Raw genomic sequence first — 21,397 nt, forward strand, 5'->3', positions numbered from 1 at the left:
GCATGACACTAATCTCGCCGGCGGCACGCGTTGCGGCTCTTCGCTGGCGTGTCTGCGGCGCTATGACGTCAGTTGTCGAATCGATGCCGGCTACTGCAACGACCCTTAGAAGTCCACCCCGAGCGTCTCCCCTTGGCCGAAGCCACGCAGGCGTGATCGAACGGAACGGAACGGGACTCGCGACCCGTCGGGGTGGCCCGTGAGTCGAGTGGCGGTCTGTTGGTGATAAGAGAACGCATTCCAGCGCCAATTTCGAATCCCCGTTCGTCATTGGCGGCTATTTAAAAGCGGTCCTTCAGTCTCAGCAGCTCGGCCAAGGATTCGTTCGCAGTCCGATGCGAAATCCGATCGACTCCGGTTCGAAAATCATGAGATTTTTCATTTACACGTAGATAGTAACCGCTGGGCGGTATCGGGTAGAGCACGGTGTTTACGGCGTAATGAGTTCCACTCGGTATATATTGCTGCTGGTTGCCGGTACCGTCTGCGTGTACGGTTTGTGGAGAACGGGTTCGCTCTCCTGGCGTACGTCCGCCGTACACGCGAAAGCCTCTATTCAGTTCGATCTCTCTATACCGGTTTCGTCACCGTCGGTGATCCATCATCGATCGTTGAACAAAACCAGTCGTAGAACGAACAACGACAAAGTTCACAGAAAGTATCGCGGCGCGGTGTCCAAGTACATGCTGGAACTTTACCATCGAAGATCGGACGTGGACATCGTTCGTGCCCTTCGACCGATCAGGGTATCCGTACCGACCAGCGACGGTGCCAGGATCCTGGCGTTCACCGTTCCACCGGCCGATCCCGACGAGACGCTGGAAGTCGCGGAACTGCTCGGTGTAGCCGGTGCTATACTTCGTGTACGGCTGGACCAGGTGCGCGAGCCGACGAGCTGCAAGTCGAGACGGGACGACAGTTGGCGAGCGTTCAACGTCACTTCCGGCGTGGCCACCAGGGACGGAGACACGGTCAAGTTGCGCGTGTACGGGAGAGTCGGTTATCGTCCATGCGGGGATGGCCCGATCTTGTTGTTGAGCTACACCAAGGCGAAACAGAAACGTCCACGGCGTTCCGTTCCGGAGGAGGAACAAGAAGAGGACGATGGATTGCGCAGAAGACGCAGAAACTCCTGCAGACGTCGTTCCCTCTACGTGGACTTCTCGTTGATCGCGTACGACGAGTGGATCGTCGCACCGCCGGGTTACGAGGCGTACCAATGCTCCGGGAAGTGTTTCTATCCATTCGGGGATCATCTGAGCCCCACCAAACACGCGATCGTCCAGACCTTGGTACACGGAGCCCTTCAGGGTAACGACAACCTAGGCAAAGCAGTCGGTAGAGCTTGCTGCGTACCGACCAGGCTCGCGCCCACGAGTTTGCTGTATCTCGATTCCAGTGGAACTTTGACTTATCAATACGGTTACGAGGACATGGTTGTCACCGAGTGCGGCTGTCGTTGAGCGCCAAGAGAACGGAACGGAGCTGCGAGAACAGCGAATCGTTTCGGGTGATAATCGTGGGACTGAGAACAAAGAGATGTGAATTTGATGGGGGACGAATAAAAGTTACTCCTCGAACGTTCGCTTCGACTGATCGATTCGTCTCGGTGAACGCAGTATCGGTGTTCTGTGTTAACAATAACGGGGAAATTATTTTTGGAAATCTTTTACCGTAAATTGCCAATCGTGAAATTACGATGTCTCGTGAATTCGTGATTTTCATTGTCCAGAATGCCGACCATTGTTAATTAGGTGGTATTACGCTGCCTCGGGAAACCTGCAAGTGCACGTAAACAGAAATTATGGCGGAAGTGTTAGAAATTTTATATTCCAAAGAACAACATTTTAGAACTTTAATGTCACTTCGTATAGAGTAGATTGAATTCTTTTTTATGTTATATTTTACACGAATACATTAAAATTCCTCGTTTAATTCAGATTGCGTACAAATTTCGATCTTGTTGCTTTATTTTGTAAAATTTGGTAGTAAAATATATTTCGGTTCGTAACATTTTCGTTGTTAACAATATTCGAGTAAAAACAGTTCGTATACAAAGTTGCGTTACTTTAAGTTTTATTAATTTCAATATTTAGTTGCTTTAGTATTCACATTGATTTTCATTCGTATAATTAAACTTTTCACATCAAAATTTTTACTTTCCTTTCGCTTCGCATTTTACAAATACTCGATATCACGTTTTCTGTCCTTTCGAAGTGTCAGGAATGTCGAGTATAGAATACAAAAGCATACAAAAAGAGAAATCGGACAAATGATATCGGATTGAGAACAAATAAATCTACCGATAATTGGAATGATTTCGAGTGACTTTTATTAATGGAACACTGCTCCTCGTCCACGAATCGCAGCACACAGGAACGTGTACGCACGAGATTCACGGTATAAAAATACATTGCACACCTATGTATATAACACACGTACGATAGAACGTACGCGATGTCAGTCTCAACACTTCGTATAGATACGCGCGAAAGATGGAAAATAATATTTTCGATAAAACTGTCTTCGTAAACTCTGTCAAATTCGGCAACAACGTTTCACGCAGTCTTGAGAAGTTAACTGAACAACTTCGAGCACATCTCGTTGTTCTTCCTGTTTAGAAAATAGGACCTGCCCGGGTTATGCAACCTGATCCTTCTAGTCTTTCGCAGCTTGTGCCTACTGCCGGCTATTCTTTCGATCTTGTAAATTTGGTACTTGACGACGTTCTCCGGTTGGCTGAGCCTCATGCACAACGATATTGGTCCGTAGAAGTCTACGTCGGTAGCCAGCTCTAGTGTCGGCTCCATCGTCATCGAGAACTCCGCGGTGCTCAGCACGAAATCCGAGCGAACCCTGGTACCACCTTGAATCACCACGCCAGCTTTCAGATCCACCAACGATTGAGCGTTCCTGTACCAAAGACTCAGCTGGATTTGTCCTGCCAAATCGAAGCTCACCGCACCCTGAACGTCGGTCTCTGCTACGATACCAGAAGCCAATGGAATGTATTCGTTGTAGTTATAAACGGAAGCCAGGGCTTGGAATGCCGGAGTTCGTTCAGAAGCGGTACCGGACCAGACGTGGCTCATCAGCTCCCCTCGCCCGGAGAAGAAGATAAACGGTCTGATGCCAACCCCGAGAAAATCGATTTCCATTCCCGCAGTGGTCGGTTCGTCTTCCTCCGTCTCTTCCTCCTGATTGGAACTCGAAGCGAAACCTCCTAGACCACCAGCGAACAGCCCGAGAGAGAAAAGTGCCTCCTTGTGCTCGTTAACCTCCATGACCACGTCAACCGTACCGCGTTTTAACAATCCCGAGTTGATCTCCTGCATGGTTACCAGAGACCCGTTGCTGTCTGCCGATTTCAGAAAGCTTCTGGTGAAAGCAGTGCTCAAACCGTACTGCGAGAACACGTTGTAATTCACTATGTTACTTCCACGTCTCGCGAGAATCTCGTCCAGATCTGCCGCAAACTTCGGGTCCGCGTCGGACAATTGTTCTAAACGTTGGCTCAGATATTTTCGTATTTCGTAGGCAGAGTCGGTGCCGCTTAAGTATTCCACCAGATCTTTGATATCCTCTTTGGACGGCCCGGACTCGAGAATAATGTTTAACGCTAGGGTTCGGGCGCTGCTGTCTCTCTTAGGTCCACCGATTTGATAGAAGACTCGCTTAGCAACGGTTTTCACCTCGGCGGTTATCGAGTCTTTGGAGAGTGTAGAAAGTGCCGCCCAAGCTGCCACGCTGACGGCCTTCTCCTCGCTCGTCGCATATTTCAGTAGCGTCGGAATCGCGGCTTTGCTTCTCAGGTTTCTGAGAGCTCTTAGGAATTTCAACTTGCATTCCTCGCCGGTGCAGCTGTCCAGCCCGATCTCCAAACTGATTCTAGCCTTTTCGGCGACGGATAGCGATTCCAAATGATAAGCCATCGCCGCAGCGGTCAGGGCCAATGTTTCGGACACTTTGTCGTTCTGTAGTGTTTCCTCGGATCTCTTCAATACGTCTTTCGCTACGTCCGCGTTTGGTGTCGGTGACAAAGACAGGGCCCGAAGGTATCTCTCGGTGTCGTCGCCTACTTCGTCTTGCCTGAGGATCTTCATCGCTGCTTGATGACCTGGTAACGTTGACGTTGAACCGATAATATCCAACAGTTGCGTTTTCAATTGACGATACCTTGGACTTTTCAGTAACTTGAGCAGTTCCTCCGACGAGGCGGACCTGACTAGTGGTACCAGCTTCAGAAACGCCGATGCGGATTTCCCGGTGCCTAGTGCACTATTGTCGAGGGCGCTACGATATTCTTCGATCGTTTGATCAATCTGAAAAGAAATTAGTTTAGCAAATATTTGTTCAAAAAAATTTTTTAATTTCTCGTACTGTATCTCTAATATCTACTATATTCTTTTATCGTTCATTAATCATCTATTAGACGTGTGCAAATAGAAGATGAAAAACGTACGACGCGCAAAGTTGCTAATTTAAATAAAGATAATTTTAGGCTTTCCGGTCTTTCTAGACGTCAAGTGTTATTGGTTTTGGCTGGGTAACGATCAATATGAAATATTTGCGAAATATCGAAGAAGGTCGCCAACCTAACACCCTTCCAAATTAATACGATAAAATCAATACGAAAATAGACATTCGGTTTCTTGAAACCATTTCGTAGACAATTTAATTTTCTAATGAAAATTGTTATTCTACGATAAATGTATAGGTAAATTTAAGGTCTGCCTCGTTGGTAATTATATTATCAACGATTTACTTATATTTTTACAAGTATTTGTCCTCTTTAAATTTACGATAAAATAAACAATTAAATTTCACTTGTTCCGTATTTAAGAAAAAATTAGATCAATTAACGTAACAATACTGTTTTCATTATACAGTATTTTCGCTAGTTTTAAAGCTTGGTTCATCATCATCCCTAATCATCCAAATGAAATTACTATTTTCTCTTCGATAATTCGATTGAAATCAACTATTTGCCCGATACCATTGTATGCTTACTAATATCGTAGTCTTTCGCCAATTGAACCCTCTCTATCTTTCGTCAACTTACGCAAACCTACAGGCACGCGTTCCCTGCTTCTTAAATAGAGATGCAAACAAGCATGACGTAAAAGCACGAGACGTGTCTGACATGATTCACAGTCAAGGCACTGACTTTGAGCGGCCAGTTGGTTATGATTCGATTATGGTCGAGTGTACGAGTACTTGGAAGATCTTTAAAGTCCATTCTTTTGAAACCCAAGCCTAAAAAAACCAACCCTTCTTGGGTACTCAAGACTAGTGATAATTAGTGACTATAATCGCAATACCATTTAGCTATGTACACTGTATTATCTTTCGCGTTTTAGTTACAATCACATATACCGTAAACATCGAACGAAAACCTAAACAAGTTTCGAGTGAAAGTACAGTGGCTGATGAATTATTATTAACAGTTGGAGAAATATTTATACCTTTCGATTACGGTTTCATATGCAATAGTGCTTTTTTAAATCTGTAATAACAAAACTGATTCAAGACGCTGGTACACCAGTATCGCACATTACGTTGGTGATTAAAAGAACAAAGTTTTGAAGTTTTCCGTCCAGTTAATAAACTGAAATTGACGGAAACCACGAAGAAAAAATGGCTGCAATGGAGCAAACTACATCGTAACTGGTCAGTAGTTTAGATTGTAAAAATTATGAAGTGTTTTTTTATTAGCGGAACACCGCCGAAAGGAATGATCGTCATATTTTTTGAAGACATTGGAAGATAAATTCTTCAATTTCATTAGAATGTTGGTCAAATGGTTTAACGAGCTTCCAAAATCATCGATAAGAAGTACGGATACGATTATGAGACTTTCCATTCTTACTGAAGAGAAACTATTTTTTACTTCGAGATAAGTAATTTATTATCAATGTACATTATTAATATAACGAAAAACTTAAAAATATAACTTTTAATATAAAACTTAAAGATAGATAAAATAAATTTAAATAGTCAGATTTTTCAGACACATTTTCTGATTTCGCACATTCCAAAAAGAGATGTAGACGAATATTGACTGGTCGAAGGATGCATCTTGTAATAGTTAACTTGATTATAATGATGTGCATGTTTTTAAATGTTGTCAAAAAGGATAATAAAAATATTCAGTCTTCATTCTCTTCAGCCGCCTCTTTCCGTACTCGGACGTTTTTAAATTTTCATAGAATATTTACTAGCTCTTCGTTCGTGCTGTCAGCTTGTTTAGGTTGTTTTTTAGTCGTTGTATATCCTGGATATGACCCCATTATGTTTTCTTCAACATAAGAAATGTTGACAACATTGTTCATTCTCTTCGGGACAACTATCCGCAGTTGCGTTCATTGTTATACATTTAAAATTGCAACTGATTATAATAAATGTACAGACTTTTTCGCGAGGCAGTGGATCAGCTATTCATACTTTTTATTTTTCTTGGTTCTCAGGAGAAACGGCTTCTCAAATTTTTCCATCTTTTTCGAAAATTTAAACCTATAATAAAATGTTATATCTTTAAAAAGTTATATTTCTTATATTTCAGATATTTGGCAAGAGGTTGTACATTTTTCGATTTACGCTACGCATTTATAATTGGTGTATCGATTATCGCTGAAATAATTAAGAAAGTTTGCTTACCGAAATCCTTCTTCTCCTCTGCCGAAGTTTTTTCGGTTACGAATACATTAACAATTTTTTTCCGTTGCTTCTTTTTAATCTCCTGATTGGTATAATCTTCACGAGATATATTCCACATTGCTTTTCGAGATTCTATTTCGGAAATGAGTCTTTCGGCATCGAAGCTCATGGTTACGTTATTTGTGACTGGACTCCAAGAAAGTTGCTCGTCATGCGAATGGGTGCATTTGTTCCAATGCATTCGAGTAGTCGCGGCGACCAGCGAGTCGCTCGTGCGTTCCTCGCGTTTTCATGGTCGCCAACGACTCGCTGTACTGTGGGCCAGAAGTCGAAGAAAAGTGGTCAAAAACGAACTTGAAAATTAACCAAAAGGAAACTTATCATCATACTCAGGAATAGTTGAAGTACACATGAACAAAGTATTTTTTTGATTCAACCATTCCTGTTCCATTTTTTAATTTGTGTTAAATTTATGGAATTTTATTGTTCTATATTTGTTTATAGATGAACGGATTAAGAATAAGACGAATAAATTGAGAACATTAGTCGATCGGTCGTAGTCAAGTCGTAGACAGAAAGAAACAATTTGTCCTTTCCTTTGTGAGTGTATTCGAAAAAGTGTATACTAATTCTAAGTGGTTAAGTAATTTTGAAATATAAACTCCACACATTTTGATTAGCGGAACAGATATAATAAGTTCGAACATCGTACTTGTAGGAATGTTTGACGAAGAAGCGTGAGAAGCTCGTAATAATCGTTTCAAAAATTATAGAGAATTTGTAGACTACATAAATATACATTATATGTTATAATGTCTACTTTAGATCTTGATTCACGTTTAACAAAAACAAAATTTCCTGAAATAAATGCGAGTACTTGTCCTCTTTTTCATGTACACGATAATAATAGTGAAGACGCGGATGCAGATGATGACGAAGACGAAGGGAGCAAAAATACAGGTCTTCTACAAACTTTTATACACTTAGATGAGCTGGAACTGTTAGAAGAAACAATTTGCATTTGATTAAATAGGCGTTCAATAACAAATGATTGACGTTACCTACAGAATTGTAAAAACTGAAAGGACCCTTTTGCATTTTGTAACACTTTAAGTAGTGAGAGACAAGGGGATTCCAAAATTATTGAAATGGTATTCAAAGGGTCTGAAATCTCACTATAACCTCCTTGCGATAGGTTGTGAAAACTACGGATATTGTGGGCAAATTACAGGAGTTTCAATCTTACTTTTTAGATTCTATAGTAATATTTTTCAGTTCATTGTTTTAAATTTTGAATATTTTTATGTCAGATTCATCACAAGTTACTTCGGAAAGTCTTAAGTATCAAAATTTAGAAAAGTACGATGAACTCTTGAATTTTGGCTATTTCTTTTCGACTTCTGACCCATAGTGAATTGGTCGACAGTGTGTATGGATTTTCAATCTCTATATATTTTACATATATTTCTTTCTATAAACAGAAATGGATAACTTTACGATTTTTCAAAGTGGACTTTTCACCCATTGAAATTCTTATGGACAAAAATATATTTGTACGAAGAAGAGTTGGAGAACAATATTATCCAGACTACATCATTGAAAGGGTCTAACCTCCTCTAAAAATAATGGTCAAGTTTATGATGAGTGGTAAAAGCGTTAATCTCCAAACTATAAAGAATATATCTTTATGAATGATTCCGAGCCACGTCATAAAGCAAAAAGTGTAACAGGTCTAGCTAGAAAACGTTGCATTGCAAATAATAACACGAATAACAAAACAATCGAGAAAATTATATCCGTGTTGCACCACGATCAAGAAATACAAGAAAATTGTCGAGAAAATATCGAAAGTCAATTACAATATACGTCATATATAGTCATATATATCTTTCTTCAAATCGTAGAATTTTAAAAATCATTGTAATGTGTTGTTAAAAACACAGTATGTTTCGTAGCAAAAAAATGTGTCGTTTTAAGTGTATTTGTAATTTCATTTTCTATCGAACTGCAAATAAGTGATAATTGTCGATCGTTTACACCCAATGTAAGAGACGTATTTTAACGTCACTCACAAAGGGAGAACGGTCCTCGGTGATTGATCGATTTTCACCCGGTTACGATAGTCCCTCGAAGATATCAAAAACTAGTATTAAACTAACCGTTTGACACACGCCATTCGGACACGTGGTTGGCTCCAATTGCAGTTCGATGTTCGTCTCCTGGGCTCCGGGTAGCAATGCCGCGACAGCTTGTTTCAAGGTATCAGCCTGCACGGTTTTCACGTTCACAGTGTCAGGAACTAGCACGAGCGTTCTTTTAGATATCACAGTGGTACCAAGTTCTTGTCTCGCGATCGATATTATTTTATGATATTCCTGTTCGCGAACCAGGCTCGGTAAAAGATTATGCGTGAGCTCGTATGTGGAATTGTAAGTACTCGCGACCTTCACGCCGAAGAGTGGATTTGGGTGACGTTTTCTTTGTGGCAGAAGGCTGTGCTTGCAAAATGTCTTTCGTTTTCCTACGGTCTTAGGACCGAGGGAGTGGTAGGTCACGTTGCAGAGGCCAGAAGCGTCCCGTTCTTGGACGTCATTGTCGAACACTCTGTATTGGAAGAGACTAGCCAGACCGCGTTTCACATTCGCCGAGGAGATACTCTCCGATGCATCCATGTACAACGATTTTATCTCCCCGTTTTTCCAGAGTACCAACAGCGGCTTCTGGGCGATCGCGGCCACCCTCGACGAATGCTCGACGAAACCCTCTGGTTCTGGAGCTCTTCGTGATTTAATCCATAGCTGCGGCGACAGTAGCTGTGAACAATTATTTGCGTTAACGAGCGAAATTATCTGATATTATACGTATTAGGTTGACAAACGAGCTTTTCTCGAGGATTAGACTTCACCGTGCATTGATACTCTTTCATTGTTACTTTCTACTTTGAAACTGTGTTCTTCTTCATAAATTAATATTTCTTCTTTACGCACTTTAATATTTAAGTTTTGGTTCATTTATCAAATTTGATTTATACGAATAAGTGGGAGAAAAAGAGAAATTATTTAATTTTACTTTTATTCGGATTAAAGTAAAAATAGAAATAATGGAATGTTTATATTTACAATCTTCCTAATCGACGTACAGATTGTTTGTTAATATTTCTTAAAATATAGTCTAATCTCTAAGAATAGCTTATTTGTAAAAATGATATTGAAATTTAAACATTTTGCATCCATTATGCAAACGATGTGATCTTTGTAACGTATGAAACGATAATTCGTTATCTTTAAACATATTTCTTTACAAATATATCTAACAACTAAGATTATTGACTCAAAATAACTGAAAATTATCATTATATAGAGCATTAATGATAATTTCGATTTAAAATTTAGAAATGGAATTTTCAAACTTTAAATATTCAATTCGAGTTGAATATCTGATTTAATATATGCCAACATGTTTCAGTTTGCCCTTTCTACGAAAGAAAGGTTATCAGTTCCATACTGGAACACAGATATATTTAATACTTATCGTCGCTTGTTCGATAAGCATACCATGTATAGGGGCACGATTAACTGTTTCATTTTAAGGTAAATTAGAAACGAAATGTTATTTTCAAATGCAAACTTTACGTCTGTAAAAATGAGGCTCTTAATTATAAGCATGGCTTATCTAAGCCGTGTAACATTAGGTAATCTGTTTTAAATTATCTATTTAGAAAAATATCATTACTGAAAACTACAAAGTGTCATCTAATATAAAATATATCAACAAGACTTATATTTTACAGAGTAACATTTTTAAACTGAAACCAAAAATCATATCATTTCCTAATAAGCGATTCGACTAAACGATTAAGAAATTAAGATGTGGCACATACAATTTTAAGTCGAATTTTTCTACAAGTTTACCGCATATCAGTGTTCAAATAATATACTTTATTATCTTACATAATTCAAATAGATATTTGATAAATGTTTCATTTTAATGTCTCTACAATAAGCTAATCTCTATCCAGGCAAGATCACAATTATGACCCACTAATGTTCAAGGTACAGTCACTTAAATTTTAAACAACCAATGTTGACCTCTGCTCTCTGTACAAGATCATCCATGGGCATACCAATAACACTCTCTCGTAACCACCAGTGTAAACTTTAATACCCCTTCCTAGCCTACCAAGTATCTTCTATCTTTTTGACCATCCCTTCACTTTTCCAACCTTGTCACAGCTGATCCCTTTAACAGAATATGTAAACTTTCTAAAACCAAGAGCAATCGGATTAACTTTATTTCTCGGAGCGATCCGTAAACAAATAAATTATTCTAATCCTTTTCTCACTGTTATTTGTACATACTTCACAAAATTTGGAACAAGCTACTAAATCGTTCCCGAAGATTCTCAATGTGTCCCGAACCGTCGAAATAAATCATTAAATATTTTCGCTCGACTCGCTCTTAAGACCACCATGGATGCTCTCTGTTCCCGATCTCGTTGATAAATAACAGATTAGAGTTTCATAATTCTCGAGTAACGGGTCCAGCTGTAACGATTCTATTCATAGTGGTTCGCAAGTACTGTCTTCCTGCCGGGGTTAATCAACCATAAGCGTCTCACGGTATCACAACAATCGCTCGTGTCGGTCGAAAGGAAATTAATTTCTTTCTCGTTAAAAAGATCTCGTACCTCGATTCGCAGCAAAAAGGTATCGTGGTCGGTCGGCTCCTGCCAAATGGCGATCACGTTCAGGTCGCCGGTCAATTGAAATCCAACGTCCCCGCTGGATTTCGAGAGAGCAGCCTCGCTGAAGAGCAAGGTCGTCGTCAGCTTGTACTTGAGGCCGTTTCCCACGTCCCAGCCTCTGGTGGCCCCTGCCACGGCTGCAAGAATTACGCATAGCCTCCAGTAGACGATCATCGAATGGTTGGTATTTCGGCGGAATTGTCCCGGCATTGTCTCGTTCGGCGAACTACTCGAACGACCGGTCGGAAAGTAACACAACTCCTTTCAATTTTGGAATGCGACCCGGCGAGAGTCACGCTTCGACTGACAAACATTGTTACTCCGGAACCGCTCATCTAAAACGACGAGACACACAGGATACTGTGTCGACTGTGCGCGTGCGTCGCATGCGGGCTGACGCGTAGATACGTAGCGTGGCGTTCGTCGATACGTGAATGTATGTGTCCCGGTGTGTCCACGGAATAAGATATTCGATCGGAGATTGAGAGTTATGAAACATTTTTTTTTTTTTTTGTTTGCTCGTTCGGTGATACACAACGAGGTACAGAGGTGTAGATGAATCGACGCCGGGAACAAGAGAAGGTTGTTTCGTAACGGATTTCGGCTCGAAATTGTTGCGGTTGGTCAAGATATACTTGTTCTACGGTGTAGGAATCTCGGTGGATACGAAGCGCGTGTTAAAAGGATAATTTAGACAGTGGTCTCTTTTCTCGGCTATTCCGGTTACGTCTTATTTCATTTTTATTCAGAGTGTCGCCGAAATTTTCACTTTTGTAATTGTGTAGAATAATTTTTTCAATTTTTCTTTTTTTTTTTTATTTGCGAGTATTTAAGCGCGATTCAAAGTTACGCGTTGAAATAACGATGTAAAGTAATTATAGCGTAAAGATTTTTGATATTCTTTTGGAAAAATATTTGATTGGATCGATTGATATTTAAAAATATTAATGCATTTTAGTTTTTATAATATGCACGATCGTTTGAAATTAACGTTTTATCCTTTTTCGTGAGAGGTATTATAAAAATAAAATAATAATACAAACGATTATTTGAACGTTTGATTAAACGATTCTTTGAACGTCTGATTAAACGATTCTTTGAACGATATAACAGGTGTAACTATTTGAACGATTCATTTTTAGTCTAGTTTATTTTACCGAATGCACGTATTGTTAAGTAGTATGCGTTTACACTCGTCTAGTTTACATTACGACTAAACTGTAAATTTGATTATCATTGTAGAAGCGAAATCGACATTTAAGCTGTGAAATTAACACGCGCGCAAACTCTGAAATCAATTCGCAATTACTCGCCTTACTCTGGCTTTGCTTTCTAAAACGCGAAAAGCGATGCAAGAAAATGTACATTCACTTAAAAAGAAATAAAGTCTAGGTTAGAATTGCGGATTCGTTCGGATACTTGTGTCAGCAAGTGCACATATACACACGTGCGTACGTTTACGATGCGTTGTGCACGCGCGAGTAAATGTATTCATACAGTTATATATACAAGGTGACTCAAAAATGCGTCGAAACTCAATTAAAAGACGAAATCTAAAAATAAATTTCATCGAAAGATTTGACACCCAGGCAATTAAAAATTCTTTTTCTCGCGTATTTAGCACCTTATGAAAAGAGTATTATACGATGTATATAAATTATTTTAAGTAGTAAATTTCAATTTTCTACAATAATGTTTCCATAAATTATCGTATACTTTTATTACTTTCGATAATTGATTTCGTTAAGGTGCCGATTCGATTAAATTTTTACGAAACGATTAAATAATAATTGTACGTTCGAACTTTGAGCTCTTAACGTACAGCTGGCGCCACGATAGTGGTAACGGGCAGTACAGTGTTAGCGTAGAACTCCGTTTACGAAGTTCGTACTTTTCAACAACCCTGTATATAAACCCGTACATATTTAACGCGCACAGATACGTCAGAGACTGGATCGCTGTTCTAAAACCGACTACAAGGTGTATATAGTGAGCATCCCTTTTGCGTGTACGTATGCACGCACTCACGCACACCCACACAATCTAACGATAGACACCGTTAATTCACAAAGTCCCTGTTACACGATATAAACACAGAAATGGTACCGCCTTTACAGTAACGCGAAAAGATAAGTCTTAAACGACGGGAATTTTGCAATTAGGAAATTACTTGTCGATAATACGAGTGTCAAGTATTGGGTCGACACATTAGTTTTTTTACTTTCTTTAAGTTTTAAAGCACATTTATTTCACAATAATATATTTTTCTGCGATATAACTTTGATTTTATACCGATAATATTGATTTCTCGACACCTCCTTTTTCTTTCATTTTCTTTCGTAAACATAGCAATTGTAAGTTGCATAAATCATGAGTAAAACATTGCATTAATTTCGCATTTCCACTCCTCATATCGAGTACCATTAGCTCGCGCTAATGGTCATTCCTATCGTAAATGAATGACACGTTAATGAATGTACGATAACATTTTTCGATTTTTTATATTTTATACGAATTTCTATTTCTTTGTATTAACGCGGAAGTTGCGAATTGCGATATTTCCCTTGATAAAAAAGAACAAGTATATGTTAACAAATTCCAATTTCATTCTCCAATTTTGTTTTAAATAATGAATGAGCGTTGCAATTCCTTTGGCGAAGATACGATCAGTACTACCTCCTTTATGTTATAAATTTATTACATCCTTCTATCTCGAGTATTCTGACTGCAAATAACGGTGATTTCAGGTTCAATTTCGCTGTTTCGAGTAAGAATTTCAATGTTGAATAGAATGACGTTGAATCGTAAATACCTAAGTCTCGACGAAGTTCTGTAGACAATTTAGAATCAAATATCTCAAATAGACTTGAATTCTTTCCTATTCCGAAGTATAATATCTCAAGCATGTTCTTTAATAAGAGATTTTGTTATGCTTCGAAACTAACTGCCCCATATGTTTAAGTACCGAGCTTTGCTCGATCGTGATTCCTTACGCGAAAGAAATTAATAATTTACCTGGTGCCATTTGACAGTAGGAACCTGCGAACAAAAAAAATAGAATCTCGATTGAAAAAGAGGCCTAGCATCTTTTCAAATAAATTTCAACTCGCGTGTGTAAAAACCCACTCGTTGTTTCAACGTTTGCCATGCACCGATTGGAATCGAGTTTTCCGAAGGCTACACAATCTCCGTAACCAAACACGAACGAGGTCGATTACCAAAAACGATACAAAGTCTCGCCAACCGTGCGATAAATACGATTCTACCTACCTACATTTGAAAGAAAAAAGAAAAACTTAAAAAAAAAAAAAAAATACAACAACCCTGGAAGTTGAAGATTACTTGAAAACAGTCCGATTGAAAATTCACGAATTGCAATATCTTCTTCGATTCTCTGTTCTTTTCGCTGTTGAATGTCACGCGAAATCGAAAGGAAAGAGCCGCGCGCGGCATCGTTCGAATGGTAACGACCGTGCCCCCGAAAATTCACGAATTACAATATCCCCTTCGATTCTCTGTTCTTTTCGGCGTTGAATTTCACGCGAAATCGAAAGGAAAGAGCCGCGCGCGATCGTTCGAATGGTAACGACCGTGGCCCCGAGGAACATCCGGAAAGAAAAGTCACGAGCGGTGTCAAAAGTCAACAGCGACCCGTTCCGAAGGGGGCATTTACCCCCACCCCGGTGATTCGTTTTTAATGAATGACTTTGGTCGACGACGTGATTCGAAAGTAGCGGGGATGGCGTTGGACAGGCGAGGCCAGAGGGCTCGGTGATGCTAGGAAGAGAAAGCAGGCGGGCCAACACAGCCTGATAACTCACCGAACAGTGCCAGAAGGTAGACAAGGGAGACGGTGAGCGCCGTGACCGGCCTCTCCGGACAGGCCATCGTTTGTTCGTTCCTCTCGGACGACCTTCCTCGTGCCTACTACCCCGGACTCTTCGTGTTCTACGATGCTCCGTGCCGTCCTCTTCTCCTTCTGCGAGTAAATACGAGTAATTAGACGGGGCAGGCCTGACGTTGAGTCCCGCGACCATCTCTGCCCGTTTCCCTCCCTCTGTTCGCGCTACTCCCTCCAATCGGGTTCGCAATACCACGAGGACGATGTACCTACCCCCACCATCGCGAGAATTGCGGGTTACTTGGAGGGGAGGAGGAGCTACGTCGCGTGGGGATGCCGGTCTGGTTTTCTGTGTCGCGATACGTTCCGAAACGGGACGAGTTTTCCACGTTGTCTGGTTCTGTCGGTTCTCGTGACCGTCTCTCCCTGCCGTATCGTCGGTGGAAGAGGTGCAGTGAATTGTTTCAGCCCCGAGTGGTATTGGAAGTGACACCTTCGCGGTTACGAGTCCAAAGTGACACGACCCGAGTCTCCTGTATCTCCTGTTTCTCTTTTTTTCCTTTTCATTTTTTTGTTTCTCTTATTTTCTCAATTAGCTGAAAAAGTTTGCGAATATTTCTCGATAACGGGAGAACCCATTCAACTTGTAATTAATTTTACGTCGATGTTAACCGTAAGTTGGATAGGTTTCGTCGTTTACGTAATTGGACAGTGTTTTTAAGAGATTAATTTCGTATAACTCATCGAGTTTAACGCGAAATGTTCCGATTTTGATTATTTTCGTTTTTAACAAACGTAATCTCGCGATGTCTGCAACGCGGACGCGGTATAACTGGACGTATCCATTGTAACGAACGAGAAGTACCGTGCGGAGTTGAGAAGTTGATCTCCGGAACGAATTGCGAGTCGCGTCGGGTCGTACGTTTTAGTCAGCCGTCGAAGGCCTGCGATTAAATAAAAATATCTTGACACCGTTCACATTCTTCTTACGGATAAGACTACATTCCCCTTCGCGCGTGCACAGGGGATCGAGACACTTGGACGAAACGAATCGTAACAGTGGAAAATACACACGTTGAATTAATTAAAATTGAAATCAATTTGGAAAAGAAGTCTTTCGTATTTTATTGTAAAAATCTTCGTTCTTGTTTTCTTCTGTCGTGTGATTTTCTTATTTTCGTAACTTCGCCGTTTTTACATTTACTTTGAGTTCAAGAACTGTTCATTTCTTTCTTTTTTCTTTCTATTTTCAAACTCGTAAAACCGTCACACCAAATAAATCGTGTTTTCATCGATGCATACATTCAAAACAATCTATTATTTATTATTGTTTCGTGGAACGCAAAGATCGCTCATTTTTACAAGACTGTCCCGTTTTTATATCGTGGTAATATGGTTGTATTGTGCAAGCTGCGAATGCACTAAGAGCTCTTAACACTTTAATGGTGGCACGTTCCGCGTGAAATCTGTCCGCCAGCGGTAATTTTTGTAAGAGTGTTAACGTAATAAATGTTTTACAATTTTGTATTTTATCAATATTGAAATCATTCGTAATTAATATTTATTTAAGTCTATTTATAGCGTTACCGATCTGTACGTGGGCTGATGTACAAAAGTTTCAGCCTCTAGGGGAGAAAATTAAGATGAATTTTTAATAATATGAAATTCAGTGTGCCAGTGTACGATAATTTGTAAATTTGTATAGGTTTCGAAGATGTTTCGCCGATCGCAAGTGATTTGAATAAACGACTTGACACGGTTTACTGGTGATTAACTTTCGTAAATCGAAGCGAGGCACACAAAGATGCTGAGATTAGTATTCTAACGAAATATGAACACGGCGTAAACTTAAACCGGAACGAACATGAGATAAGCGGAATGGATGATAATATAGTAGCGGTAAAATAGATTCTTGGGGTCAGCGAGGCTTCCAGTACTGGAAAAATAAATCTTTGTAAACGTTGAACAAAAAGCGAAGTCTATGGAAATTGACGCGAAATAAATTGAAATACGTATGTGTTTTTATATTATGATATTTCAGAAGATATCTGCAAGTATTAATTGGTGTTATTCCTTACCATTTTGATTTCTCACGTAAAATTTATATTCTCGTGCTTTATTCTTTTCGATGGTAGCAAAGCGAAGCCTCTTTTGGTTACAGAGATGATTTTCACGCGCTAATTATTTTTTCACGGTGAAAAGGAAAAAGTGACACAGTTATGCAGATCTAGTGCCTATTCCGGTGATTTTGAAACAAATGAAGCTACGCAGATTAATTAAACTACAATGTCGCAAATTCCTTTTTTTTTTTCTTGCTTTAAAAAGAACGCTGATAAAATGCCTACATTTGCGAATTCTTTATTATTAAACTGGAAAACATACTTCTCTCTTCGTACATGATTCCATATATTTCAGATAACGTATGTTCACGTAATTTCCTATTTTACAAACAAGTTCTCTATCTCCCTTATTATTAAAGTTGTAGATCGGAATACTACTATATTATTTCAGTGTAAATGAATCCCACGATTAATTCCCGCATTGTTATTCTGCATCGAAAGTGATATAATCACTTAAAAATGATACAATCCGTAAGGTTTAATATTATTACTACTATCGTTTAAAAATTTGGAATATATACTCGTTTTTAATAGTAATTATTATTGAAAAAGATCAATCGTATATTTTTCCTCTATTATTTTAAATACAATGGTATTTTACCATTAAGTATATAAATATATTATATAATATACGAAATGTATATGATATATTCTGTAAAATAATATACAAAATATAAATATTTAAATTAAGTGTACAATGTTCGGTATGATAAAATGGCAGGGAGAATGTCCTCTCAGATCAAGAATATACATATATGTACGTATAAGAATTTACGATGTACGTGTATTAAATTCGAGTATTTTCTTCTTATTGAATGATAACCTTTTTAAAACTATTTAGAAAGTTATATTTTCTTCTCTAAAATTGAATAAACCATAGCCAGTATAGATACAGAGAGTAAAGTATCACCGCAACTCTGGAGGAATCTCTAACGGGTTTTAAGATAAAATACTCATCGTAACAATATTGAATGCTACATTTAGTACGTTAATGATCGAAAATTGATCGATTTTAAATCTTAAAATGATTCAATATTTCTCTAATCGTACAGGACTTGCAGCAATATTCATTGGAGAGGAGTATTGTAAACAGTTTGCGTAAAATGGGCTTAACGTTAAAATAGTGTAAATAAAAATATAGTATTTTTAAAAAGTGGTATAAAATTAATTTTTTTAACAAATTCCTAAAAAGTTTGATAATTCTTAAAGCGATAGATAAATAAATTATTACACTGTATCTTTATTGACAAACGTATTTACGATCAATTAATTTTATTATGGATCAAGTGATTGAATAAAGTGTATTTCTTTAGGAGCAATTACATTATTATATTTCCAAGCTATTCAGTTTCCCACAAAACAGCTTAGAAACCTTGAAACTATAGTTATTCGCAAAGTTCAGGCGCGGTCAAAGCACTTGCGTTTTACGTTGACAGGCGCAGAATTGCTACAGCAAATACTTGAAATTCGTTGAACTCCCATGGAACAAATATACTTTATCCAGCTTGACTTTCTGTGACGAATTTAAAAGAAAAACTTCTATTCGGCAAAGAGAATCATTTAATAGATTACCGAAGCAAAGAAACGAAAAAAAATAATCTTTTTTTTTTAGTGAAACAAGATTGAAAATTGTAGATGTACACCTCCATTTGCTCACCACCAAATTTTATATACACGAAGTGTATAAGTACTTCCTAAAAATGTTCAACATTTTTATTTCGATACAAATTTCGAATAAAAAATAGAATAAAATATTTTCAACTGTTATTTGCCAAATGAAGGTGAGAATTTTAATTATCGAATAAAGAAATATGTAGTTTTAAATGAATACAAATCTATTGCGCTTAACTGTCCAATAAAATAAACGTCACGGGTAAATCGCTTTACATTGTTTGTATTCGTTATCTATTGTTTGAGTAAAATATTCTAGAGGTACAAGGTTCGCCACACAATAAAATCTTACAGTTCAGTTTTAACGACGAATGACACGGTACGACGATATGACACATAATACCCTATTTTTAGATTTCTTTCTTTCTTATAAATTGTAACTATTTTGTTAGAGAAATTCATTTTAAAAGACGTCGAAAGAAAATAATATTGGTAAAAAATGTGAAGGATTTAGACGTTATTCGAATAGTAATGTTAAATTATGTTTAATTAACGAGAAATTATATTTTTAGCAAAAAATGTTTAAATTGTTAAAAATTGAATATATAAGATAAAGTACCACAAAGCAATGCATTGCAATATTTTCCTTTCTTATAAGTTGAAAAGTAAAATTAAAGTACACTTACTTACCTTCTGAAGTTAAAATTGGAAATTCAGTCCTCCGTAATAACAAGTTAGTAACAATACCACGAATACTTTGAAAATGTTAAAGCGTTAAAAATAAACTATATATTCAAACATCGCATGACGAATATAACTTCAAAACACAATGGAAACTGGACTTAAAATATACATTACCTACAGAAGGCGAGAACTGCTTGAGCACTGTTCGAGCAAATGCCGATAGAATGTGTGAGAAATTGTAAATTCCAGACCTAACCGACCTCGGAAGTGTTCTAATCGCTCAATTTAACCTTTGCTCTTGAAGTGATTTTACTGGTTTTTCTATTGATATATTAGACTACATTTCATTCTTTAGCGGGCGCCATGTTCTTTTGATAAATGTTTAGCATATCGTAGCACGGACAAATGGTTTCATTCATCTCGGAAATTTTAGATACCGTTCTATCTGGCGTAATAACCAAAGAAAATATTTTATTACTTGTTTGGTCTTTACGGAATCAAATATAGGTCTGACATATCGATTCCAACTTCAACCATATGTGGATCAGTAACAGTCGACATACATAGTTTTAATGCTTACCGCTCTTCGAGCTCAAATTAGCAACCTTTCTGAATCGATAACGATAAATATGACACTGAAGTGGTAAGAGGACGTTAGAGCTCCATGATACGAATGGCATTACCTGCAAACTTTAATTCGTATCTAGCCCACATAGCTGTGCACAGAGTGCGCTACAAATCATTCATACCTTTCGAGGTCGGTATTTTATCGTGTATTCCATGTCTGCGTACTCATCATCTCTAGATAGACCATTTCTGTCACTCTCAACGTTATTGATACTCACTGAAATGAAATTTCAAGCATATTAAGTGTAGGAATTACAACAGTATATGACCATAATTAAATATTTTGCTAATACTCAGAAATCAAGTGAGATATAGTATAGACGATGGTATATATAAATACTGGTCTCGTAAAATTTTATTGATTTTCAAACGATCTTTTGATTTCAGTGTAATGATTCTAGAGGTTTTCATATTGTTTCCCTGACTTATAATTTATAAGTATTGAGTATCTGTATGACCATACAGAGGGAATGGAAGCAAAATAGGTGGTGAATAAAGGCTTCTCGTACTATATATAATGAATTTATCAAAATGCATTAGAGTTACACTCATATTTTTACGATTTACAAAAATATTCACTCATATTCCATTCATGGAAGCAAACAAACGGAAAAAAAGCTACTGCTGTTACTTCAAATGAATTTATTGAAGTACACCAATACAGCGGAGATACAATCGCATTCTTCATTACATTAATATATTTAAACTTTCATCAGCATTACAAAAATATAGTTTTCTACAGTGTTCTACTTCTCCTTAAATCTTATATAACTATTACAAGTTTGCAGCCAATTAGCTCGGCATTATTCGCGACGAACAATCTCTGGTCGCGAGTAATACCGATTACCAGGTCTCACCACGTGGAGGTTGCTGCGAGCGGAGACCCGGAGGGAGATAGATGGAATCGAAGTTCCATCGATCTCCCTCGACACGCAATACAAACGAAATTACTAAACTAGTAAGATGGAAGGAATCAAAGTTCCTTCGATCTCCTGGTTTAGTTCTGCCGAACGATTACATTGTGGAAAAAATGAGGCAAAATTGGGAAAGACGCGACGCGTACCGTGGAGTTGATCCTACTAGGTCTATCCCGTTTCCCCTCGGTGGGTCCGA

The 21,397-nt window shown here is 38.3% G+C and overlaps 2 protein-coding genes across 2 annotated transcripts; one reads left to right on the forward strand and one right to left on the reverse strand.

The window, feature by feature from the left end:
• Nucleotides 1–431: 431 nt before the first annotated feature.
• On the forward strand, nt 432–2,483 carry LOC143147262 (uncharacterized). The gene has a single exon (XM_076312366.1). It carries the CDS (start codon nt 441–443, stop codon nt 1,461–1,463), a length of 1,023 nt encoding a protein of 340 aa, XP_076168481.1. The 5' UTR covers nt 432–440; the 3' UTR covers nt 1,464–2,483.
• On the reverse strand, nt 1,842–19,848 carry Mtp (microsomal triacylglycerol transfer protein). Its single transcript, XM_076312362.1, has 6 exons — nt 19,832–19,848; nt 15,223–15,380; nt 14,417–14,440; nt 11,345–11,538; nt 8,817–9,470; nt 1,842–4,322 (listed from the first exon to the last, which is right to left on the reverse strand). Exons 2-6 carry the CDS (start codon nt 15,287–15,289, stop codon nt 2,577–2,579), a joined length of 2,685 nt encoding a protein of 894 aa, XP_076168477.1. The 5' UTR covers nt 15,290–15,380; nt 19,832–19,848; the 3' UTR covers nt 1,842–2,576.
• Nucleotides 19,849–21,397: the final 1,549 nt, after the last annotated feature.

Source organism: Ptiloglossa arizonensis, chromosome 5, assembly GCF_051014685.1.
Source record: "Ptiloglossa arizonensis isolate GNS036 chromosome 5, iyPtiAriz1_principal, whole genome shotgun sequence".
Taxonomy (NCBI): domain Eukaryota; kingdom Metazoa; phylum Arthropoda; class Insecta; order Hymenoptera; family Colletidae; genus Ptiloglossa; species Ptiloglossa arizonensis.